At 31.1% G+C, this 19,117-nt stretch overlaps 2 protein-coding genes across 5 annotated transcripts; both read left to right on the forward strand.

The window, feature by feature from the left end:
• Positions 1-5,028: 5,028 nt before the first annotated feature.
• On the forward strand, positions 5,029-9,974 carry LOC113849693. 4 transcript variants are annotated; one of them, XM_027479781.1, is made up of 5 exons: positions 5,270-5,550; positions 5,633-5,743; positions 5,954-6,188; positions 7,491-7,585; positions 7,749-9,974. In XM_027479781.1, exons 3-5 carry the CDS (start codon positions 5,969-5,971, stop codon positions 9,540-9,542), a joined length of 2,109 nt encoding a protein of 702 aa, XP_027335582.1. In that variant the 5' UTR covers positions 5,270-5,550; positions 5,633-5,743; positions 5,954-5,968; the 3' UTR covers positions 9,543-9,974. The 4 variants fall into 4 exon arrangements, with proteins under 4 accessions (XP_027335583.1, XP_027335580.1, XP_027335582.1 ...); XM_027479779.1 differs by lacking the exon at positions 5,633-5,743 and having other exon boundaries at positions 5,204-5,550; XM_027479780.1 differs by having other exon boundaries at positions 5,633-6,188.
• A 4,669-nt stretch (positions 9,975-14,643) lies between these two features.
• On the forward strand, positions 14,644-18,900 carry LOC113849342 (zinc finger CCCH domain-containing protein 43-like). Its single transcript, XM_027479197.1, has 6 exons — positions 14,644-15,376; positions 15,955-16,020; positions 16,380-16,499; positions 16,607-16,882; positions 17,651-17,920; positions 18,147-18,900. The coding sequence occupies exons 1-6, from the start codon at positions 14,855-14,857 to the stop codon at positions 18,348-18,350; spliced, it is 1,458 nt and encodes a 485-aa protein (XP_027334998.1). The 5' UTR covers positions 14,644-14,854; the 3' UTR covers positions 18,351-18,900.
• The last annotated feature ends 217 nt before the right edge of the window (positions 18,901-19,117 follow it).

Raw genomic sequence — 19,117 nt, forward strand, 5'->3', positions numbered from 1 at the left:
GACTTATAGATATGATAATGAACCGTGTGTTTTTTCTCACAACTCTAACAACTGCACCACAGCCGCAGATGAAAAGTAGGTTGTACATTATCTTTGTTTACACTATATTTGCATCGTACTAGAGTCAGTTATGCTGTTTGTTTTGTTACAGTTTGTGAACTGCAGTTATACAGTATTGCCTAGGATGATTTGCTAGAACATTTCTATGTAGCTTGAGGTTAAATCTTAAATCTATTCAAATGACTAGCTTGTCTCAACTTATTAACATAGTTTTCTACTTTTCTATGTAGTTCCTAGCTCAAACAAGAAGGGAGGAAGCAACGCATCTAAAGAAGTGTAAGTAGAATTGTTTTCCTTTTGAAGATTTTGGTTTGTTTTAATAATCAAGCAAAAACTACGGTAGCGCATTTTACTAATTGTCTGCTTCACGGACCTGTTGCTTTGTACCTGATATTTTTTACCACTGTCTGCTAACAAAAATGCTTCAGTTGAATTATTTATTGAATTTGATATACTGTTGTGGATGCTGTTCAATGATTTTGCCAAGCTTTTCTAAATCTTTCATTAGAAGTTCACTGCCTTTGCTTTCCAAACCATAAGTCTGTAGTCTAAAAGATTATGCAATTGTTTATTTGAAGGAAACTGCAATTTATTGACAATTCCTAGGTTCAGAATGTCCAATTTTAGGTTCTTTGAAGACCATCCTATGTTATCCTTATTGACTAAAGATGGTGTAGAACTCCGTGATACCTTGGGTGTGGGATCCTTTTTGAACTTGCATAGGATTTTGGTTGTCTCTTAAACCATTCAAACATTTTAACATTCTAACAGTGTGTTCTAATCTGTCAGGCATGGCATGTGGAGCCTCAACAACAAAAGTTTTGCATCTTGGGTCTGCATGGCATCCCCACACCACAGCCACGTTGCTCAAGACGTATGGAACATGCTGCATTGTAGCAAGATTTATGATGGTTGAGCAGAGCTAGAATGAGTTACATACATCACGCAATTTTGCATGTACATACATAACATATTTTCCGAAAACAAAATATCCTAGATTTTTCTTGGGATGCTTGGCGGATCCTTTGTTGGGACAAGGGGAGCCATGGCTCCCCCAGTTTTTTCTTAATAGGTATTATAACATAATTATTATGCATGTCTTTTTCAATTAAATTATATATATATATATATATATATATATAATATAAATAGTATTGATACATTTTTAATATGATTTTTAATAATTTTATTTTCTTTTTATTTTTTTAACTAATATTCTTAAATTATTGGCTATACTTTCAACTATTAGGAATATTAGTAATGTATTTTTTATTATTGATTAAAATTGATGAAAATTAAAAAAGTATGAGAGAAAAATATTAAATTGAAGAGTGATTCATATAATTTTTGTAGTTTTGAGTAAATTTTTAACTGACAGGTGTGTTAAAAAGAGTATTAGGGGTGTGTGTGTGTGAGAGAGAAATCCCACGAACTGGAGCATAGCATTATCATCTGAGTGGCTTTGACGAACTGATTTATGTCTGATTTGTTTAACTAAAAAAATTGACTAATTTCAGAATTAAAGATAACTAACTAAATCCGTTCAAAACTAGTAAATTTCATTATTAAGCTGGCAATGAGAAGTTGGTATAAACCAAATATTTTAATCTTTTAATTTTTCTACTAAATATTTTTTTTACTAAGCTACAAAGGTTCACGTATGAAGTTTATATTTAAATTTTGGCTGTTTAACTTATTATTGAATATTTATCTTACACAAAATATGATACATATTATATTAAATAAAAATTTTACTTGATTTACATTTTAATGATTTTGCTATTTTATTACTTTTAATATTTTATAATTAAAAATTATATACTTAATTATAAAAATATTGAAATATAACTTAATTATAATTAAAACTTTTTCTAGGAATTTGACATATATAAATACTTGCTGTATTTTTTTTCCCCGCCTCATATTAATTTTCTTTCTTATTAGATTTGGAAATTGAAAATGCTAATTAGCGTGCCGTACTTCTGCTCTCACCTGCACAGCACGGGAACATTTCTCTGATTCTTTTTAAGGTTCTTTTTTTTCAGCAACCTGGGTGACTAACTGTTAGAGATTTAAAGTCCGTGAGTTAATAATATATTATAAATTTATATATAAGTTAGAAAGTGTCACTTTAAAATTGTCTAAAATATTTTATATAAAAATATCTCTCAAACGTATAATTCAAACACTCTTTCTTACTATTGGATCTCATCCATATCAGAGTTCAAATCTAAAATAAAAGTGAAAAAAAAGAGAGTTAAACAACAAAAACTAGACGTGTAATTAATAAAAAGCACAATTGTTTGGGAAACCAATTTTTTCAAGTTTTTTTATTTATGTTGAAGACTCAAAAGGCTTCTATGTTGCTATTTATTTAATTTTGGTTTCAAATTTATATTTTATTAAAATAGCATGTGATTAATATATATAAAAAAAAAAAAAGCATATGATTGAACTTTCTTAGAAACTTCTACTTTTAAAGAGAACAAATTAAAAATAATTAAGTCAAATACTACTTAAAAATGGTTGAAAGAGAATAAACTCGTTTCAACGATTACTATGCTTTGAAGGGATTAGTCTCTGAGTGTCTCATCCCAAAGATATCCCTTGTATGCATAAAATATGCTCCTTAAAAAAACAGTTTTGGACCTTAGTTCACATCTAATTGAAAAGTATTTTTGACCTAATTATATTTAATTTATGTAATTATAAATCTTAAAGAACAAATTTGATCTATTTCCTTGTTGTATCACAAAATACCTGTCATTTATTTAATTACATTAATTTGTGCTTGAGTCACTCTCCATACTATCATTTCATGTTTGAGAGTTGAGACTCCAAAACTATTCATTTATGGAAGTTCATTTTTTTACGTATTTATAATTAGGTCTTATTAATGAGTATTCCAAAGGTGATGATTAAAAATGATAGCAGATTAATGTTATTCTCACAATATTTTTATACAACATTTTCTGTAACCAAAAAAAAAAAGAAAGAAAGGAGAGTGAGATAAAATGAGTAAAGTGAAGAAAAATTTTAAAAAATGTAATAAAAAGGTTATAAAAATTATGAATAAAATTAAAATTGCTCTTAAATATATTATATTGAATGTTTCCATTTATTTAAATAAACATGGAAATATTTTTTTATAATTATAATAATTGTTAACTAAACCTTTATATTTTGTTTTCTTATTTAATGTGTTCTTAGTTAGTTCGTCTCTACAATCTTCAGTATTTACTTAATGTTTATTCAAGTTTTACAATGTTAGGCTGATTTTTCTTGTAGCATTATTAACTGATTGCATATGTGATTCAGCTTGATAAACCTGTAGACAACAATGCATTAATAGTTTGTTATATCTTCATATATTTATTTATTTTAATAATCTTCCCATTACTTTATAAAATAAATATTAAATAAAAATATATGCATTTATTCTGTTAAAAATATAAACATTATTTAATAATTAAAAGGATTTTATAAGCATACAGTGAGGAGGATTTCGTTAATCACTCGTTGAGCTACTTGAAATTAAAAGGATTTATAATTAAAAGGAGTTTTAAAAAATTAAGCTACTTGAAATTTATAGATGTTCATCAACTTTCAAAAGTTTCCATGCTATATCAACATCAATGTGTACTTTCAAAATTCTCTCTCATTTGGATTCTCAATAGCTTGTTCGAGTGATAAACAATGCGCTACTGGAGAACACACGACACGAACAAGGCTTAACAAATAGTTGTCGATATCATGTTTGCCATTTGTGCCTACCTTGGATAAATAATAAAAACATAAAAAATAATCTTAGATTATGTCATTTCAACCCAGAATTAATAGATCATTGCAGCTAGCAAATTCTTTTTAAGTGAAATGATTTTGCTATTTAATAAAAAGCATAACAACATAAATTATGATGAATTCCAAATATAACTAGTTAGAAGGAGTACCTTAGACTGTGAGAGAGAAAATTCACTTTTCAATTAAATTTTATACTTTACATGAACGAGAATTCATATTTATTTTGTTAAGTATTTTTGTGAGAGTTTTATTATTTTGTACGAAAGTTAACAATATGAATTATAACGATTTTCAAAATTAACTAATTAAAAGAGGCATTTTAAGTTAATAAAAAGAGAGAAATAAAATTACATACCAATCAAAATTTATACTTTACATGATATACAATTAATGTTCTTGTTATGAAGTATTTTCTAAGTGTTAAAAATTGCTGTTATGATTCTTGACAACTATGGTCAAATATGTTTGTTACTTTATATGTTTTCCTCATTAAACTTAACAGTGTGTTTTTTTTTTAACCTTCTCCTTCATCCTCAAGTACCACGAAACCAACTACAATTGTTAAACCCTAGCACGCTGTAGATTCCCTTAGGTCATGAAATGTGCGAGAAACTTCAATTACTTAAATGCACATAAATAATGCCTCAATGTAACTTAAAAAAATATTATAATTTCTTTAACTTATATTTTCAAGACACTAATTAATATTCATTAAAAAATAATAATACCTAGAGGTTAAATAAATGCACGGCTATACATACAAGGTTTAATTATGTGAACAAGTTAGGTAAAGTTTGAAAATTTCAAAATATTTGGGACTTGAAGCAACGGAAATAGCTTGAATTTACTTGGTTCAACTGCACTTTTAAAATTGCTGGATCAAAGTAAGGCGATGAAAACCCTTAGCTAGAAATAATGTATTTTAAATAGAAATAAAAATAAACGATATATTTTTTTACTACATAAAAAATGTAAAGCATATATTTTTATATCACATGTGCCGTAACACGAGTCCCTATAATAATAGCATGTATATACTTAATGTGTACGTATACTATTACAACACGACTCTTTGGATCCGGGTAATAAAATTATTTATTTTAAGACAGCTGAAAAAGAAGATAATAATAGGAGTAGAAAAAAGTTGTTTGAAGAACAGATGTTGAGGATGATGGTCCTAAAGAAGAGAACTAGGTTAGGGTTTATACAAAGAGCATATGAATGCAATGGCAAGCTAAAAGAGGACACATCATTAAGATTGGTATTAGAATGTAGCTCTAATGCCACGTGTCAACAGAAGGGAACGATAATAGGAGTTGAAGGCCCAAACCCAAAAACCTCGCCCAGTGGTGACGTGTACAGGTAAACGTAGCCTCCATATATAAACGTTCTCTTTTCGTTCTCATCCATTTCGCTTCGCTTCTCTTCTCGCGTCTCTTTCCAGTATCCACCGTTTCACTTTCAGACACTAGCTCACTCTCTTCGATTGTTGCACACAACCTCGTCGTCTTTTAGGGTTTTTCTCTCAACGTCGTTTCCCTTTGGATCTTCTTCGCTTCGCCTCGTTCGCTTTCGTTTCTCGCCATCGCAGGGCTCGATTCGGGAAATCCGGTTGCTTCTCCTGTCTTGGCTCGAGATCCGGGCCAAGCGCAGAAGAATCCGATTCTGATTTGCATTTTGTAGTCTCTGGTTCGAATTATTCACCTTTTTTTTTCCTCTCTTTTTTGTGCTTTTTTTTCCCCTGTGATTTGGCTTTTGTTTTGCGATAAAGGTGATGTGATTTATTGGCATGGTGTTTTGTTTGTCCTTGGAAGTAAGACGAGACGCTCTATTTGGTGCTTATGGTTTTAAGTGACACGTGGCAAACACGGAAGTGCTTCAAGTTGAGAGATGTGTTTTTTTATAGCGTGTTTTTTTTTATCTAGCAGTTTGTAAGGAAAAAAACGCAGAGCTAATGATATTTGGCTATGTGCATTGGTTTCGTTTGCATTTGAAAGAGTATTTAATTAGTTGATAAATTAATGTAGTGCTGTCTATTGAGTTACGCTGTGATTGATGAAGTGATGGGGTTAATTGGTGTATGTGTTTATAGAGTCTCTGCGAGTAAATGGCATCGAGCGAGGGGTTTCTGACGGATGGGCAGAGGGAAATGCTAAAAATTGCGAGTCAAAATGCGGAGAATCTGTCTTCATCGCCGAAGTCCCCGTCGTCTCTGCTTTCTGACCATCATGTGAAAGCCCCTCCTGGTGGTAGGGCACAAACTGCTGGGATTGCTGTGAGGCATGTGCGCCGTTCACACTCTGGGAAGTTTGTGCGGGTGAAGAAGGGTAAGTTTGTGTCCTTCTGATGTTTTATCTGAATGGATTATCTATGCTAAGTGCATTGCCTTTGGGTTGCATTGTTGAGCAAATTACACGATATATAGGATTAGGCCGTTTGTTTTCATGAGAAGGTTTAAGAAGAAAGTTTGATATATACTTAGATGAATAGGTCAACGGGTTTGGATCTTCACAAATTTTTGGGATTTAAGTTGACTTGGGAGATGATTAATTTTTAACAGTTACTTGCCTTGTGCTGCTTATGGTTTTTTTGTTTTTTCTCTCGGGGCAATATCTGCTTTATTATTCTGTCTGAATTTCTTGGAATTATTGCTCTAGGTTGGTAAAATTTTTATTTTATTAATATGATCTAGCTGCAGTGGTTTAGCCTCCCCAATCAGAACTGATAGACAGCTGTTTTGTCTAGGCAAGAAACTACTAGTATTAAGGGATTGATTTTGGGAACCGGACTCCTTATGTGAGTTTGCCTCCCATCATTATCCCGTGTATCTGTGCTTAGTTAACTTTTACTTGCTAGCACAGTGTTTTCTTGCTTCCATGATTGCTAATCTTATTGATTGTGAGGCAGGCATGAATGCATTGCAAGAAGCAAAATTTCATTAGTCTTTTAACAGTGAAAAATACATTGCAATTATTTTTAAAAGTTACTCAAATTACCCGTTGGCTACCACGTTTTACGATTAATCTTTTATGCCTATTTTAGTAATTTTAATTTATATTTGGTTAATTTTCATAAACAGGAGGCAAGTACTATTATGTTTTTTGATAAATTTCTTTCCTTTCTTTTGTCCAAAATTTGGGGCTAATCTGATTATTTTCCAGTTCATTGACTGTAATTCTAAACAGCACTGGCATGTGGACATTCAACTCTACTCTGCTTATGGTTTTATATGTTTGGATTTCGCATATTTTGTGAAACACATTTTTAACCCCAGCTTTTGTACAGATATTATGAGAAAAAAAAGAGCTTATTTTCCCAGTAATAAGCTGTCAGACATGTATGGTAATCTATTTGGGATGCATGTCATGCCAAGTATCTATCTTGACTTTCATTAACTAATTAAAATGCAACTGGTTCATGAAATAAACCAATAGCCAAGTAAATTTATGAGTGATTCTTACTGTTGGTTTTGGATTTTTATTTTGGGCTGATGATAATGATGCTTGTCAATGAGGTTGAGCGTTCCTTGCTTGAAGCTTTCTCTTGCAGTAGCAATATCTGATTTTAGAATTGCTTTTGAGTTTTATAATGGTCTTCAGTTTTTTTTTTTTTTTTTTTGGTGGATGCAGATGGTGCTGGTGGTAAGGGCACTTGGGGAAAGTTGCTTGATACAGACGTTGAATCTCACATAGATCGGAATGATCCAAATTATGACAGTGGCGATGTAAAATCTATTTCATGTTTTTGTGGTAGTTTTTAACATCATTATTACATAACACTAGCTGCTTGAAAAGCTCATATAACCTATCCTTTTTCTGTGATTATTGAAAATGAATTACATAAATAAGCGTGTAATGCATGCTTATTCATACTCTTTCTATTTACAGGAACCCTATCAGCTGGTTGGATCTACTGTTACTGATCCCTTAGATGAATTCAAGAAAGCAGTGGTATCCATCATAGAGGAATATTTCAGCAATGGGGATGTGGAATTGACAGCATCTGACCTCAGAGAACTTGGTTCAAGTGAATACTATCCATACTTCATTAAACGCCTTGTGTCCATGGCAATGGACAGGCATGATAAGGAGAAAGAAATGGCTTCTGTTCTGCTTTCAGCATTGTATGCTGATGTCATCAGCCCTGCACAGATTAGGGATGGGTTTTTTATGCTTCTTGAATCTGCTGATGATCTTGCAGTGGATATACTGGATGCAGTTGACATCCTTGCTTTATTCCTGGCTCGGGCTGTTGTTGATGATATTATTCCTCCAGCCTTTCTTGCCAGGGCAAGGAGGGCTCTTCCAGAATCTTCCAAGGGGGTTCAGGTTATCCAGACTGCTGAGAAGAGTTATCTATCAGCTCCACACCATGCAGAACTTGTGGAAAGGCGATGGGGTGGTAGCACTCACATTACTGTTGAAGAAGTAAAGAAGAAGATTGCTGATTTGCTTAGAGAGTATGTGGATAGTGGTGATACATTTGAAGCCTGTAGGTGTATACGTGAGTTAGGGGTTTCATTCTTCCATCATGAGGTTGTAAAGAGGGCTTTGGTACTTGCCATGGAGATTCGTTTAGCAGAATCTCTAATGTTGAAGTTATTAAAAGAAGCAGCAGAAGAAGGACTTGTTAGTTCCAGTCAAATGGTGAAAGGGTTTTCTCGATTGGCAGAATCCCTAGATGATCTTGCTCTTGATATTCCCTCAGCTAAATCCTTGTTTCAGACATTTGTCCCCAAGGCAATATCTGAAGGATGGCTTGATGCTTCATTTACTAAACCTGCTGGTGAAGATGGGGAAATCCAAGTTGAAGATGAAAAGGTGAGGAAATACAAAAAAGAAGCTGTAACTATTATTCATGAGTATTTTCTTTCTGACGACATTCCTGAACTCATTCGAAGTCTTGAAGATCTTGGAGCACCCGAGTATAACCCAATATTTTTGAAAAAGCTAATAACACTTGCTATGGACCGAAAGAACAGAGAAAAGGAAATGGCATCTGTACTGCTATCTGCTCTTCATATAGAGCTCTTCTCTACAGAGGATATAGTTAATGGTTTTGTCTTGCTTCTGGAAAGTGCAGAAGATACAGCACTGGATATATTGGATGCTTCAAATGAGCTTGCTCTTTTTTTAGCACGGGCTGTGATTGATGATGTATTAGCCCCACTGAACTTGGAAGAAATTGGCAGCAGGTTACCACCAAAATGCAGTGGTAGTGAAACTGTGCGTATGGCTCGAACACTCATTGCTGCTCGTCATGCTGGTGAGAGGCTGTTGAGATGCTGGGGCGGAGGAACTGGATGGGCGGTGGAGGATGCCAAGGACAAGATAATGAAGCTCTTGGAGGAGTATGAAAGTGGTGGGGTTGTCAGTGAAGCATGCCAGTGTATCCGTGACCTGGGAATGCCTTTTTTTAACCATGAGGTAGTGAAGAAAGCTTTGATTATGGCCATGGAGAAGAAGAATGATCGGATGCTACATCTGCTGCAGGAGTGCTTTAGTGAGGGCCTCATCACGATCAATCAGATGACTAAAGGTTTCACCCGAATTAAGGATGGCCTCGATGATCTGGCTCTGGACATTCCAAACGCTAAGGAGAAATTTGGCTTCTATGTGGAGCATGCCCAGGCCAAAGGCTGGCTTCTACCATCATTTGATTCGTCTGCCTCAGATGTCTAACTATCCCTATTCCCTCCTTGCAGCTTTTTTGAGAAGGACATATATACTTATTGTTTCTCTTATGTATGTTGTCCTTGAGCTCCCGCCGAATATGGATAAATCCGGGATGGTTGGACTTCCGACGAACCTTTTTATCTGTTCTTTTATTTAACTCTTTTCTAGAATCATCTCAACGACAAAGATTCCTGTTATCCCAGCCATTGTATAAAGTTTGTCTTTTTCCATTAACAGCTTTTTAGGATGATGTTGCATCAAAAGGTATTTTAGAAGGCCATATATTGTATTTTCAGAGTTGATTCTACTTTTAAATTTGTTGAATCTTCACCATAGCATGGTAGCCGTTTCTCTGTTCTTTTAAGCTACTGCTTTTGGTATAACATAACGTCTGAACGATTTCGTGCAAAGTAACAATTGAAACAAACTATTCAATTTGGATAATGGGTTCATTTTGGAACTTTCTAAAACACTGTTTCATAAGTTTGGTGAAAAAAATCGTGAACTTAAACTTCCATATATACTAGTGACTTGCGAACAATTTGTAGAGAAAATTTTGTTGAGAGTGACACTGTCCAAACTTGTGTCACTTCAGTTTGGCAATCTTGATGGCGATAAAAAGAATTTTTTAATTCTCTCCTTTGTTTCGCGCCAACAATAATATGATAATTTTAAACTATTGATAATGAAGATAAAAGAAACCATCAAATACCATTTTTTAAGTTTCAACCTTGTCAGATGTGTTTTAAGGGACTAATTTTATGACATTGTAAGTGATAATCTTTTAGTTCTAATTTTATATAATATTATTTACTTTAATTTTAGTGTAAGAAAATGTTATAAAAAATAAATTGGATGATGTTTGAGAGTTGTTAGGAAGAAAGACAATTTTTTATTTAAATAAATATATTTTAAATTATTTTTAAAAAAAATAAAAAATATGAATTAATATATTGATATAAATTTAATGTATTAATTATTATAAATTAAGCTAATTATTTTAAATATGAGTTTGAATTATAATATATACCAAAATATGGTATTTTTAAAAAAATTACAAAAGTATGAAATTCAAAACTTGTCAATGATAATAATTTTTTGTACAAGTATAAATGTTTAGAGAATGAAAACTTATAAAGTAGGTAATTTAAAAAAAAAATATCAAATGATACTTTTAAAAAAATAAAATAAAATTTAAAGTACCAAAAAATGATATTGGTGATTTTTGGGCAAATTGTTTTTTCATATTTTTGTATTCATCTAAAACATCACATTTTAATTTTTTTTTTCTCTTTTTTCATATAAAAAAAGCCTATAAATTATATATAATTTTTTAAATTTAAAATTAGAAATATATCTTCTCTTTTTCTCTTTTCAAAATCCTCTTCCAAACATATCCTAAAGTTAAGAGATTAAAAGTATGTTTAGAAAATTCTATAAAAGGACTTCTAAATATCTTGATATATTTTATTGAAATGATTTTTAAATTATTTTATAAAAATATAATCAAATTGATAATATAAACATTTATATGATAAAGACTTTTGATTCTTGGCAAAAAAGATAAGCAATAAGAAGAGAAAAGATTTATAATTAGAATATTAATATTTATGTAAACCATGTTAGTATTTCAACTTCATTGTTTAAATTATTAATATTTATTTTTTAAAAATATACTCTAAATATAAAGAAACACTTGAAAATGCTTCCTCCTAAAAGATATCATTTTAACATATATGAATAATGAAGGAATTGAAATGATTTATACTTATCAATAAAGTCTTACTTTATAAAGTTATTTGTAATACTATCTAATAGTTGGTGAAAAGGTAATAATAAAATGCGCATTGATGCACATTAACTTCTATGCATTAACGCTAACACAATATCTAGTATGATGATATTGTAAGGACTAAAAATAAAAATATGAACAAATTTAAGAACTAAATACAAAATATCATTTGCTTTGTCTAATCGTTGGTTAAGGAAATGGACCAAATTAAAATTTTAACAAATTTAAGAATATAAAATATAAAAAAAGTTTATAGAGCTAAAAAAAAAAATTATATATATTATTTTTAATTTTACTTTTAGTAGTTCACGTAACAAAAATAAATATTAATCTGATTTCTTTCTTAATCTATTATTTAGTTACATTTTCGGCTGTAAATTTCCTAAGTGGGATTTTTTAAAAAAAAATTATTGTAATTTATTTGAATAAAATTCTTACAATAATTTGTTCATATATACTTAAGAGTATATAATGAAATTATATATATAATAATTTTTATAAAAAATTATAAATATATATTAATAATATTAAATATTACAAATTTTATTAAAAAATATTATTTATTAATTTTTAAACTTTGCTTTTAAAAAGTAAAATAATGCATACAAGACAAATATATGAAGTTTAAGAGTACCTTTATTAATGATTTTTGAGAATGTTTTTTAAACTTAAAATTAGTTTGCTTTAACTTTTTTTAATTTTTTTTATCACCGTTGATAAATAAATAATAATTTTAATGAGACTTATAAAAAATAATCTAAAAATTTAAACTTTAATTCTATCACTAAAATAAAAAAAATGAAAATATATTTCAAACTACGTGCTATTATAAGATCCATATAAAATTAATTTAAAAATCTATTTGAATTCCAATAATAAATGTGCCATAAGCTGAAGTAATTGATAGAAATGAAACAATCTTCACACTGACATGGATTCAGCCAATTCAGTCAGTGTGAGAATTTGTTGCTACAACGAAAGCAGTTGTTGGTAGGGACAAACTAGACGGAGAGGGCCTGTCTTTGAGAGAAATGCAAATCTCAAAGGAATTATTGGAAACAGTGAAATAGAAATTGAATGGTTAAAGACGTTTCATTTGAAGTTCCCATGCACAGAATGGAACCAAGCTATGGTTCCTATGCCAAACCACTCTATCTTGATAGTGTTTATGACAGAAATTTTTTATTCCCAGCAAAGTTAATTTTCTAAAGATAAAATTTCAAAATATATGATTCTTTATAAAATTTATAATAATTATCAATACTATTCAATTTTTTTTATGAATAATATATTTACATATCAATTATTATTAGAAAGTTTAGTAACTTCACAACTATTTACTAGGAGAAGTTTTATTCCTACATATGAAGATGTACAAAGTTTTATCTTCATTTATTTCTAAATTAACATTTTCAGAAAAACATTATTTTTTAAAAGAAAATTATTCTCTTCTATCAAGTATTAGAATTTTTTTTTCATGTCACTTCTTTGGAATGTTAAAAATTTATAATAATAAAAATCACTTAAAAGTTTACATTTAAAGATCTAAGTAAATTGATACTCTTAAGATATTTTTTTATTAAAAACATTAAAAATATATTAAAATATATTATAAATTATAATTGAAACATATTAACAATACCTTATTAAAAAGTTTGCTTTTTATTAGTGCTCAAAGCAGTTGAATGAGATCCGAACTTAATATTACAAACTAAGTGAATAATATTTTATTAATTAATCTAAATGTTCAATGCTAAATAATATATTATATTTAATTATTTAAATTAATTAAAATAAAGTAAAAACAAGTTTTTATTTAAATACTATAATTTTTAATATTTAATTTGTTCCTTAAATACATATTAAAAATATTATTTTATAAAAATATAAATATTAATATCTTTTAATTTTTATACAGAATTTTAAACATTAAAAAAAGAAAATAATCACTTATTATTATTATTTAAAAAAAAGCTTAACACGCGCTCAACCACTCAGAGCTCTCACCTACAGCTGTTATGATTATTATTATTATTTAAAAAAAATAAAAAAAAAGATCGAACTTAGCATGCAAAATCCATGGGATTCATGTTACATTTATAACCCTGGCCAACTCGTTCAAGAGCGTGAGTATCTATTTAATTTGCAATTAGATAGTTAATTTTTATATATTTTTAATAATTTCTTATAAGAATTTCTTAAATTTTGTTGTTATTTGTATATAAAGTATTTTATAAATTTTCAACATCATTTATTTATTACATATTTACTCTTTATTGTTAATTTTTTAAAATCAATACATTAATCACTTGGAATAACTTTTCTTGGTTTATATAATTGAGTTAAAATATTCTTATAATGTATACTTGATTATATTTAATAATTTAAAATTAAATCAATAAAACAAAAAATTGACCAGGAATTCTTACCTCCTTGAAAGATGCTATGTTGCATTGGACAATAAATTCCACACACCTTTTACTTTAATTTGACCCAACAATGAAACATACATTATTACCACAGCCAGGGGATGAGGCATTATAATTCACATTCTCCATTCAGAAAGATACAAATTACCCGTTCACCAATACACAAACGCCCAATTATTTACGAACAAAAGCCTTTGGATGGGATCAGAGTTTTCATTTTTCATCCCTAGTCCTTATCTTCTTCGTCTGAAATGGTTTTGGTTTGCATTGGTTCTCCTTTGTAACACATTTCCCCAAGCTTCTACTTAGGCCAACACATTTGTCAACTACATAACTATCTCCAATGCCAATCACTACACCTTCACCCATATGTGCACTATCATGATTTGACTTTTCAAAGGGTATACCCCAATATCAGATTTTGTTTAAAATTAAGATAATACGATACAATATTCATTTAATTCCTGTAATTTGATAAATTTATTTTAAATGTAATTTTTATTTTGTAAATAATTTTAAATTAAAAATAAATAAAATAAAATAATACTATTTAATTTTTTATTTTAACTTGTATTAAATGTAAGATCATAAAAATATATGTTATGCTAATGATATTATATTTTATTGTTAAATAGACTTTAAGAAAAATAGTGAATTCTGTGATAAAAAAAAAAGCAAAAGAGAAGTGTGAAATTTTAAAATAAAATCAATGTATAGTATTAGATATGTTTTATACTTTTTTTAAACTAATTTTTGTATACATTTTTATTTTGAATAAAAAACCTTATTTTTTTTGTAACTAAATTTTGTTTTAAAATTAAAGTGTAGAAAATTAATAATTATCGTAATAAATAAAATAAATAGCAGTGTACAGTGTACGCAGCCCATACACACTGAACAGCATAAAGTAGTACTCTCTTTTACCCCTTTTGTATGTTCACGTTCACACTCACAGTCACACTGTTGTGGTTTCTGTTTTCTGATTCCCATATATAAAATCACAACCTTTTTCTCTCCTTTCTCGTCTGCGCTCTCCGTGTGAGTTTTTTTTCCCTTTTTTTTTTTCACGTTATTAGGGTTTGAAATGTGGAGGGAGAATGGAACCCTCTGAATCCGATTCTGCTGCACTTTCCAATTCCAATGGCGAGGACCTGCAATTGGGTCCTGAGGGGGCACCTTCTTCTGCCCCCGATGCCCTTCCTCCACCGTCAGATCTCAATCACGCGGCTGAGGAAGACTCACTTCGTGAAGAGCTTCAGAACAAGTTGGATTTGAATGTTGGGGAAGAAAGTACTGAGAAAGTTTCGGACTTTAACGATGGTGGAGGAGTTTGTGATGAAGAAACTGGTAAGGGTGAAGAAGGGTGTGATGGAGATAGCAGGGGTTGGGAGATTAATAGTTGGAATGAGGAAGTGGGTGTTGATGTTGATGCTGATGTTGATGTTGACATTGATGGTGATGGTGATGGAGTGGAGAAGAAGGAAGAGAAAAGTGGTGGTGGAACTCATCAATACCCTTTGAGGCCTGAAGCTGAAGATTGTGCTTTCTATATGAAAACTGGGACTTGCAAGTTTGGGTTCAATTGCAAGTTTAATCACCCCATAAGAAGGAAAAACCAGGTATTGCTTCTGTCCTTTTTACTCGTGAAGTTTTGAGATGCTATGTTTTTTGTTAGTGATGCATTCAGTTAGAGATGGTTCGCCGTTGATATTTTTTAGTGATCCATGTGTCAGCATCCATTTTGATATTGCATTGTTGAAAGTTAAGCTTAGAATGATTCACCTGTGTAAGGGCTATCTTCTGGTCCGAGATTTCTTGTGTGTGTGGTGACATTTATTATTGGTGGAATTGTTGGATTGAGAAGTAGGGGTTTTTGCCTTTTCTGGAGGTGTACTTTTGATTGGAAGAACTGGTGATGGCTGCTACATTGCTACCTTGGTAATGTGCATATTTGCTTGTAAAATGTGTTTGATTTGATCTTTCTTTTTACTCTATAGCATTGCTTATTTACTTCCTTGGACTTCCAAATCTTTCTCTTTTTATGATGTATCCTATTTTACCTCTTCAGACTTTACAAGGTGTATGGTGATTGAGTATATTAATGAGATTCTCTTGGTCAGTTTATGGATGGAAACATCATATCAGATTTTCAATTCTTAAAATGTTCTTTGTTTTGATGTTTTAATGATGAATGAAGGCTGTGAAGGACAAGGCTGGAGAAAGAGAGGAATCTGCAGAAAGACTGGGCCTGACAGAATGCAAGGTTATTGTCCAAATTATGCTTCTAAGCAAATTATGTTGCAAGTTTTAATGTCATGTGTTATTTCTGCAAGGTCATGTGCTTGCAAGGAAAATGATGACAATTTTGTTAATTATTTTATTAAGATTAATTAATAATAATCATTATACTATAGTAGTAGAATGGAAATAAATGAATGAATGAAAAAATCATTAATAAATGCTTTTTGAACTTTAAAAAATGATTGGACTTGCATAACAACTTATGGGGAAAAGCATGTTTGTATATGATTTTTATGGCTAATCTCTTTCCCAAACCATGTGATCAGCATATGGCACTATTACTGACATATTCATAACAATTTTTTCCTGATGTTGTGGCAGTATTATCAAAGGTCTGGGGGCTGTAAGTTTGGAAAATCTTGTAAATATAACCACACAAGAGGAAAATGTTCAACAGCACCAGTTTTAGAACTTAATTTTCTAGGCCTGCCTATTCGTCAGGTATGATTACTTGTCTATAACAAAAGATATATAATATCTCTGTCACTTTTTGCAGTCTTCTAAAACAGTTGTCTCTGAAATATTAATAAGGTTGATTTTCATGATAGGGAGAAAAAGAGTGCCCCTATTACATGCGCACTGGCTCTTGTAAGTTTGGAGCTAACTGCAAGTTTAACCATCCTGACCCTACAGCTGTTGGAGGCTGTGATCCTCCTTCAGGGTATGGTAATGGAGGGTCCATTTCATTACAAGGTGTATCACAGCAATCTGTACCCTCCTGGTCTTCTCCAAGAACATTAAATGAAGCATCCCCTTTTGTGCCAGTGATGCTCCCGCCTACTCAAGGAATTTCTACTCAAAGTTCTGATTGGAATGGATATCAGGTAAATCCATAGATTCAATGCTAAATTGCCAATAACCCTCTTGACAAGGGCATTTTATTATATAACTAGTACTACATAATGTTTAGTGTGCCAATTTTATACCATGCATCTTAATACTCTCTGTTGCTGCAGATACATTGGCAGAGCCATGTTCCAATTGTTTTAAATTTTGCAAGTTTATGTTGTCCTGCCATTGGTTTCTAGATGTGTTTTGAAATTACATTCTAGATTGTGAGATAATATCATTATGTCACCTATTGACTATTGCAGACCTGTCATTAATCTTGTTTTTTTATTATCTGTACAGTGAATTCTGTAGCAAAATGAGTATTAAGCTATTTGAGGTTTTAGCTTTATATGGTCCAAAATTGTTTTGTTTCTTACATTTCATAAGGTTCTAGTTTTTCTTATCTGGTGTGTGATCCATTTTGTCAAAAACAGTCATATTTAAGAATTGTGCAGATTAAGCAATGGACCTTTGGCTTTATGCCGAGAATTGAATTTAAAATTGCACCTATTACTGAACTCTAAAATTAAAAATATAATGTATGGCATCTAATGTTTTGTATGTGTCCCCTATCCATTCCCTCCTTAGTTATTATTATATTTTTGTCTTGATTTTTATGGGGAAGTGTTTGATTTGGTTGGTTTACAAACCAAGACAGAGTGGTCTTTTTTTCTTTCCTTTCCACGAATTAACTATTCTGCCTGCTGAACTCTTGCATTTTATTGTTTCCCCATCAAATTGACTTATTTGTGGTTGTCAAGGCACCTGTATACCTATCTGAGAGGAGCATGCATCCCCCTTCTACATTTGTCATGAACAACCCAGCAATTGAAACAAATGTCTATATACCCCACCAAAAGCAGATGCCTGTTGAAGAGTTTCCAGAAAGGCCTGGTGAACCTGAATGCAGCTACTTCTTAAAAACTGGGGGTTGCAAGTTTAAATCTAATTGTAAATTTCACCATCCAAAGAATCGGATTGCAAGATTACCTCCATGCAATCTCAGCGATAAGGGTCTGCCTTTAAGACCTGTAAGGTTTATTGTTAAAAGCTTGAAAATTTTATTTAGTTTTGTTTAACATGTTCTATTCTAAAATCTTAATTTTTTAAAATGAAATTAACACGACTCTGTAACCTTGAGATGATTGAGTTTCTGATTTTGGAAAGATAACTCCTTTTAGCTTGTTTAGTCATATGGGACTACAAGCCAGATTGGCTAGTTTCTCATATTTAATATTTTTTTGTCATGAAATCCAGGACCAAAGTGTCTGCTCACATTACAGTCGCTATGGAATTTGCAAATTTGGACCAGCTTGTAAGTTTGATCACCCGATAAGCTCACTGCCCTTGATGGTGCCTGGACTTGGTCAGCAATCCTACTCAAATTCAGCTAGTGTTGAGGTGGCTGGGATAGGTGAAAGTGCAGGTGCAAGTGATGCCGCAATTCAGCAATCTGTGTAAACATTATTTGTCAAGGATCTTTCTAGCTTTGAGGATGGATATCACCCAGAATTTGTAGTTTTCTTCCTAAACATGATAAATTTATTTATCTTTTGTCTGGCTCTGCGCTATGCAATGCAAGCTTTGCAGAGAATAGCAACATACATATGTCAAACAGTTTTTTTATGTATTTATTACAACCTCTGCATCTGTAGATTATCTTTTGTTTTCTGGTTTGGTTTCTCTCAATTAGTTCAGTGTTGGATTATAATTAGACTGCTTTGAATGGTTGTGTGAATGTGCATTTTCTTGCTTTTCAGTTGCTAATGAGAGGTTATGAACCTTGATTTGTTAGAATGGCAACTATACATCTGCTGGAAAAAAAAAAGTTGAACGAAACTTGATGGAGAGGTGCATTTTTTTCAGTTTGTAGAAAGTTAACCTAAGGAATTGTGATTACCCGTTTGGTAACTAAATTTGCAAAACCAGATGGGCGGAATCATAAAGAATTGGGTTATCTTGCCTGCTGGGCATGCTAACTACCCTTGAGTTTTTATGATTTTATCACGTTTGATTTAGAGGCCGTGCATATCGGAACTGGTGGTACTATTATATATTTAATTTTTCTTTCAAATATTTATTTTAGGCTCATAAGGATAAAAACTAAGCGAGTCTATTTGGCTTATAAAAATAGTCGAATATTGATAAATCGGAGTCAATACCGTAGCTCCTTGAAGTGGATAAATACTTTCCGGAGTATTGATGAAATAAAGGATTGAAAATGGCCT

The sequence above is a fragment of the Abrus precatorius genome, unplaced genomic scaffold (genome assembly GCF_003935025.1).
Source record: "Abrus precatorius isolate BTA unplaced genomic scaffold, Abrus_2018 Scaffold9, whole genome shotgun sequence".
NCBI classification, from domain to species: Eukaryota; Viridiplantae; Streptophyta; class Magnoliopsida; order Fabales; family Fabaceae; genus Abrus; species Abrus precatorius.